We start from the raw sequence: 7,651 nt of genomic DNA on the forward strand, positions 1-7,651 counted from the left end.
GGCGGCGAGCCGACAAGTCGTCGTTGATGGATCTGAACTGGGAGCAGGTTCAGAACCGGTTTCCCAAGCAGATCCTGGAAGAAACCACTTGGACTCGGAAACTGGTAGAGGTCAAGTACTCCCACGAATCCTTATCCACTCATTATTTATTCCCTCATGACAGTGTGCATGTGATTCACATTTTGATCAACAGGAGAGATGATGTTTTAACAGCTAGTATAGATAGTTTGGTTGTCAGCGGAGCTGAAAGAGTATCATCACATATGATCAGGTCAAAGTGATGAAATAAAATTGATTCATCATCAACCAAATACATCTAGTCTCTCAGCGCCCAGTGCTAGGAAGTTTTATATCAACGCGCGTTAACGCTCATTCTAAGTGAATGTCAATAAAAAGTTGTCATCATTGGAGTTGAACAATGAGCTGTCTGTGTAACTATGACTATAAGAATTCATCTTAGGGAAGCCCTAATCCATGAAGGGATTTGTCTTCACTCAGCTCAACAGTTTGGTATTGTCGTTGGAGATTTCTCAATGAGAGAACAGCCCGAACGAGCGATTGTGGATCATAGCGTTTCGATGACGTTTGCGCTCGCCATGATGATCGATGAGTTAAATTGCTTCAAAAAATGTGCCCTCTGTGGATAGAACCGCGATGCCTACCTCGGAGTGGCATAGCTGCCCCACGCAGAGAAACAGGTTGTATTGATGCATAGCTTGAGGTGGCGTAACTGCCCCGCGCGAAGAAATAGGTTGTCTCGACGCATACCTTGGGGTGGCATAACTGCCAGGCGCAGAGAAATATGTTGTCTTGACGCATACCTTGGGATGGCATAGCCACCCCATGCAGAGGAAGAGGTTGTATTGACGCATACCTTGGGATGGCATAGCCACCCCATGCAGAGGAAGAGGTTGTCTTGACGCATACCTTGGGGTGGCATAGCCACCCCATGCAGAGGAAGAGGTTGTCTTGACGCATACCTTGGGATGGCATAGCCACCCCATGCAGAGGAAGAGGTTGTATTGACGCATACCTTGGGGTGGCATAGCTGGGCCGCGCGGAAAGATTGGTTGTCTTGACGCATACCTTGTGGTGGCATAACTGCCCCGCGCGGAGAAATAGGTTGTCCTGATGTTTACCTCTGCCTGGCATAGCTGCCCCGGGAAGAGAAGTGGGTTGCACTGAGGTATATCCATTTAGCTTCACCTTGTTCACCTTCAACGTTCCCGATATCGAAACTTGTAACCCAACACTGCAGCGAAATCCAGTACGAACACACTAGCACGACGTCATGGCATTATCGTTCTAGACTCATCTCTCTCATGAGCGAGCTGAGCTGCTTCTGAGTTGCTGCTGCCGGCGCTAGAATACGGTCGTAGTATCTTGAATCCGACATTGTGCGAATGCCAATACCGGGAGATACCCACTCGTGCCTCGGGACAGTTATAGAGGAAGTCGAACGATGTGAATGCATCAGAGAGCTTGAGTGTCCGATCGCCTGCGTAGTCGACGCTGATACGCCGTGCCTGAGTGAACCAGTGAAAGTGTTGGCTATCAAACACCCAAGTCTAGCCGAGAATGTGAGTAATACTTAGGATAATGCATAGCATTTACAACTTCGTTCATCTTCTTATAAAGTTGGCTTATCATCTCACGGTGCTCGAGTCTGTCAGCGTCCAGGCTCCTGCGTATAACTTCGTCGACAAGCCTGAGCGAGCACAGCATTGCTCGAGTCGAGCACCTCGACTCCTCTTGTGAGTCCTGACCCTCGGATGTTCTTCTGCAGTTTGTGATCGCTCATCAATTCTTCTTGCTTCTCTATACGCATATTGAGCTCTATCAAGGACCCCATGATCCGCCGTAAACGGTCAGCGGTCTCTGCAGATTTCGAATCAATCTGAGGGGTCATCAACTCGTGTGCAATCTAGAGAACCGCAACATCACTTCTCCTTTGATGGAGTCAATCTGGTTCTTCATTCTTTCCTCTGTTGATGACTGTACGCTCTTGACGTGGCAGTCGAGCTGTAATGTGAACACTGTCAAACAATGGTCGAGTGTTTCTCTCACTTCCTCTGCAATGCGCATCAAGTCCGACTCGAAACCTCGCATCATAGAGCCGCGCGACTCGGCAAGATTATCTGCCGTCCGTTTCTGAGGTAAATAATCGAAGACTCATTCGTCTCAGTGTTTACTTCCAATTCGGTCATCTGCTCTGTAACGACTTTGCTGTTGTTCGTGGAAAGTGTATTAACTTTCTCCTGGTATTCCGCCTGTGCACTCAAGTCGCAAGCTAGGAAGACACCACATCACTCACCAGCGTTTTCTCCAGCTCCGCATTCTGCGTCACAAGACTCTTCAGCTCTCGCTGGGCACGGACGAGTTTTTCTAGAGTCTCTCTGTTTTCCGCTCGAGCGCCTTGCAAATCGTTTCGTGTCTGAACATGCTCGTAAGCGACCGATATCGATTCGTCAGCCTACGCTGTCCATGGCATTCCTAAGCTCGGTCGTGAAGGACTCCTGTAGCTCATCGTGACGTTCACGCAGGCTGGTCATGCTTGCTTCGACTACTCTTGAGAGCTCTCGCTCCTACCGCACGCCATAGAAATTACTTCCCCACGAGCGTACTCCTCAGTGATAGGTTTGAGGAATTGCACTCTTTTATAGAATACTCGACGTTTCAACTTGTCAGCACTTTCAAGGTTGAGAGTACTGCGGTTGCGTATCGGTGAACTCACCATGCGACGCATCTCAGCTTGGCTCTTCTTCCCCTCTGCATTAACGTGTTCTCTGAAACGCTGTGTCTGATCATTTGCGAGCTCGAATGCTATAAGACATGATGCGTGTCTACATCCTTCCTGTTAGATTTCATTTCATCTCGGAGAGCATCGACTCGCTCGTTCATCGTTTTCAGATTGTCTTCTGCCTCAGATCGCAGGGACGCGAGTTGGGTGTCAAAATTGAGAGCTACAGAATAACAATACACGACACTTCATTCACGTTGTGTAGCATTCTAGAATGACAATGAGAGACCCTCAAAGCTCAGTACAAATAGTGTGGGAAAGATTCCCATGATGAGATGCACAAATTTTCGAGACGATTTTCGTTGATTCCGGAACACTCCTTCCCTGATTCGTATATAAACTCCAATAATAAGCGAGAAAACTCCTGAGCTCGGCTGAGGAAAGCGAACATATATTCCTCCAACACTGAGTAGAAATGATACGTTCGAATATCCCCACAGGCGCTCGCTAACCTGCGAGCTTCCTTTCGACTTGTTCCAGTTTAAGTTTCATTTCAACATCGCCTTCCCGCGGGGCCGATCGTTCGCGACCTACAAAAATGTCATTTGATAGTGAAAGAATTCCGTGGCCCACTCGAGAGCTCGTCAATGGTTTCAGATTTGAGCTTTTGCAATCTATCTTCGACGTGTGTTAGCATCTATGCGTTGAATGAAGTCACACAGGCATCCTTCCTATGCTGACCTGTTGCTTAAGACGACCAGAAAGGAGTTGGTCTTCCCCTGGTCGAGGGAGTGTGGACGCAGACTCTGTTTCTTCCAGACGAGATGACAAGTCGTTCAGAGTTGCTCTAAGGGGGTCCAGTGCATCGGTGAATCTCTCAGTGCTTCTCCTGAATAAACGCTGAGGATATTAACTCATCGGGAAAATAGCCTGCTGAATCGCCATAGACAATTCAGTGGGAGTAATCAAAGTATCAAGAACCGTCTAGGAACAACGCTGGTGTGATGAAATGGTAAACGTCGTTTTCTAAGCGAACTAGTGGAATTTCACAGTGAACAGCTCCTCTCACACGCCGTGTGATGCCTTACGGTTACCATAAAAAGGATAGGAAAATGACAGACGTGCCATCAAACCTGATCGAGCTTTCAATTTTTGATATTCGTTGGTTCATATCGGCCTCCTTCTTGCTGAGTCGATCGCCAAAATCAGCGGTGCACTTCTCAACGGCTGAAGGGTAACAGGAATGCCATTGTCTCTCAATGTGGGAAAATAGGCACATGGGCAACCACATGTGTTGGTGACAATATGAAAATTATGATATATTCTATTTCGTTTCTGTACACTTATACCCGAGATAACGTCTATAATTAGCTCGGGGAACTCCTGAGCTCAGCTGAGGGCTATGAGCTGTTGAGTATTGCTATGGAGAAGGGCACCTCTGTTGAGCTCCTCGAGGATCTTCTTCTCAAGCTTCTGTTGATGCCTGGTTGAGCTCTCACTTATTTGCAGACTTAAATCGGATCGGAGCACCTTCAGGGCTTGTCCCACGTCCTGCAAGTGAACGGAACTCTACAACTACACTTCAAGACAAGTGTTGTCGTGATTAAGGGGAACTGGCGCTCAAGTAATTCGCATGAATTGTTGCTCACCTGTTCAGTCTTAGTCTCGCTTTCTCTAACTATGTTTACAAGTTCCTCAACTTGCTGTTGCACATGACGACTCAGTTTCACTTCAGTTGCTTGTCTCTCCTGGACCTCTCTGTCCAAGTTCTGAATCAGTTTGAGGGGAGGAAATTATGCACAAGTTCAACTACATGGGTTGCCCACAAGATAGAAATTTTGAGGAAATTTCGGGAAAATCTGTACATTTCACACCAGATTGGTGCATCAACTCCTCGAATGAGCAAGGAAACTCCTGAGCTCAGCTGAGGAGAGTAAACATGAATTTTAAGACTGTTCTGAAGTTCAGAACATGCTCAGGATCTCAATTATATCAATAGCCAACCGCATGACGCCTTGTATCATCAATTTAGTTCAGATTCTGACGGCTTAAGTTCAGCTTTTTGCTAAATTCAAGGACACGCCATCCAAACTGACCTTGAAGAGCCTCTCAAGCTGTCCACTTAGGTTTTGGTACTGCATGGAAAGTTCTGCTATACTATTCTCGATCTCGGGAGAAGCAGACAAGGTTTGACGCGACGCTTGCTGAAATCAGCAGTTAATAAGTTGAAACAACATAAAGCAGAGTCCACAACTATCGCATCTAAGCTTTAGCTTGAAGTTATTTGATGGTTTTGTGAGTATGATAGTAAATAGAATCTCTAGATTGCATTAACCATAGCCTTGAGTTGCCTATTCGTTGAGAGTAGTTCGTACTTGGCCAGCAGCCCAGGATCGATTCAAGGGGCTCTGATCGTTTTCTGTGCTGGGAAAGGATGCGACATAACGCGATCTGCTGGGGGAATATGAGCTTCTATGTGATCCTGAATGAACTGTGTTCAAAGGTAATTGTGAACGTACTCATTGTTGTGGTTCTCTTCAAGGAAGGAGAACTCCCATGGATGTAATCCGTATCGGCTCGCATTGGAAAGCTCAACACTGAGTGCGACAAGACTGATTTCTCTAAACGCGCGACGGTCCACGTCCAATTGCAGTGTGGGAGAATATGAAGATTCTGAGAAAATTTTGAGAAACTATCGTACCCTAATGTGTTTGCCATGCTTGCATCTACGTGGAATTTTCACCAGCACTTGAGCGAATCGGAAAGGTAGAGCCGAAACTCACAGTGTTTTTCACTCAGGTGGAACTCGCCGACTTATCAGCCGCCTCTTCGTCGCATCGAGTCCGCTCCCATCGTGGCTCGAGGCCCTGCGACAGCCTTAGAATTGGCATCATATAGCATGCGCCACGAACATCTCCGTCGCTATAACGTAACCGGAAGAATTTCCCTTGGTTCTATACTTCTCTTTCAGTCTTATCAGCCCAGTCGTCGCGTAGCTCGACAGCAGGAGGCTTCTGGTTTCCGAGGCTCGGCAGGACTCAGGGATGCAACTATGTGAGTCACCATTAGTCCTCCTATGCTGTCGAGTGACGGAACCTGCTTGAAGATTCGCTTGCTTTCAGAAAAAATATGAGGGTATCTCATGCGAACCACTCAGCGAACCCGCCACCTCGTCACCTGCGCCCTTCAAAACAGGTATGCATTACTAACGTCTGGTAGAGCTCACTAAATTTCCTGCATTTTTGTCAGAGGCGCACTGGCCGGTACCAGTCTTTGAAGCCGTTGCCGGCTCTGGTCGAATCGGACAGATCCTCAAGGAGCACCGGCAGCAACTCTACTGATGCAGTATCGACTTGGAGAGACCAGGGGGACGGTCTTGAGTCCATGCCAGTTGAAGGTCTGATTCGCCCTATAGTTACGTACACACATCACTGTGGATGCGGCGGCTATGTCTTTCGTAAGGACTTATAGTCTTGGAGCATTGGTGGCCTTGTAAATGTCGGAGCAAAGCTTGCGTTGTTTTCATTTTTGTGACTCGCCTGATCCATCTCTGTTGAGAACCATGCTCGGAAACAAGTTGACTCGTCTCCACAGTCGTGCCTTACTGTCTTTTTCTGTTCTCTTCTTTTAACTCTGTGTGACCTGTGACGCCCCATCGTGATATAGGTAAGGCTGCTGTGAATAAATAGATATCCTGAAGATCTCGTACTCGTACAACCGGTCAGTGTGATCGTTGTCATGTTTGCTGATCGTTACCGTGCTATTGATGGTTATTAGACTGCTGGTCGTTCTCACGCTGCTCTTTGTCATACTCTAATAGTTCCTCCACGATTTTAAACGGTAAGTCTCCGATCATCGGAGTCCGATAAGGGTGCGAATATTTCCTCCGATCTGTTAATCTAGTATATCAGCTGTGTGATTTGCGTTTGCTCAAGTGAGATTGGGAGACATGGTGACTGTGAGTTCGCCGAGCTGCAGGCATCACTGTGGCATCCTAAAACACGGCAAGTGAGGGCAAGTCGCACCTTCTGTATGTCGTGTAAATTGGCGTTACTTCTGTTGTGCCGACGAAAAGGGTCTCCGCTCGTCGTTCGCCGACGAGTTTCAGGGAAGCAAGGAATTTCTTGGAGTGGCATAGCTGCCCCGCCCAGAGGAATCGGTTGTGTTGACACATACCTTGGGATGGCATAGCCGCCCCACGCCGACAACTAAGCTGTATCGACGGAGGCCTTGGGCGTGGCATAACCGCCCCGGACAGGGAAATGGTTTATATTGACGCATACCTTGGGTGTGGCATAACCGCCCCGGACAGGGAAATGGTTTATATTGACGCATACCTTGGTGTGGTTTGATGGATGGTCGATAGTGGGCCTCACGCACAGGTTGTGTGCGTCACGGTGTGCTTGCGTGCAATCATGTGCACGCGTGTTTTTGCTCGGGCCGAGCAATGGCCAGTCTTTTATTCGTACAACCTAAGTCTGAGTCGTAGTAGACCCCATCTCCATCGGATTTATGTCTTAGTAGTTAGTTATTGACCTTGAGACTTAATGGCATCTTCAATGAGTCGTGTTCATGAGGCGGAGCCCGGTCAAATTCTCACACTTGGGTGTGGCATAACCGCCCCGGACAGGGAAATGGTTCATATTGACGCATACCTTGGGTGTGGCATAACCGCCCCGGACAGGGAAATGGTTTATATTGACGCATACCTTGGGTGTGGCATAACCGACCCGGACAGGGAAATGGTTTATATTGACGCATACCTTGGGTGTGGCATAACCGCCCCGGACAGGGAAATGGTTTATATGACGCATACCTTGCGGCTGCCCAGTTGCCCCACCACTGGTGGACTTGAGAATTTTGAGGACTCAAACGGTCTCCTTTAGCCTAGAGGCTCTAGGTCTCTCACTG

The 7,651-nt window shown here is 47.9% G+C and overlaps 1 protein-coding gene across 1 annotated transcript; it reads right to left on the reverse strand.

Annotated features, from left to right (window-relative positions):
- Positions 1-1,554: 1,554 nt before the first annotated feature.
- Pmar_PMAR015037 (hypothetical protein) lies at positions 1,555-2,552 on the reverse strand (the record flags this gene model as incomplete). Its single annotated transcript, XM_002781030.1, has 5 exons — positions 1,555-1,708; positions 1,767-1,924; positions 2,068-2,151; positions 2,315-2,434; positions 2,478-2,552. The coding sequence occupies 5 exons, from the start codon at positions 2,550-2,552 to the stop codon at positions 1,555-1,557; spliced, it is 591 nt and encodes a 196-aa protein (XP_002781076.1).
- Positions 2,553-7,651: the final 5,099 nt, after the last annotated feature.

Source organism: Perkinsus marinus (assembly GCF_000006405.1).
Source record: "Perkinsus marinus ATCC 50983 genomic scaffold scf_1104296943660, whole genome shotgun sequence".
In the NCBI taxonomy this organism is placed as follows: Eukaryota; Perkinsozoa; order Perkinsida; family Perkinsidae; genus Perkinsus; species Perkinsus marinus.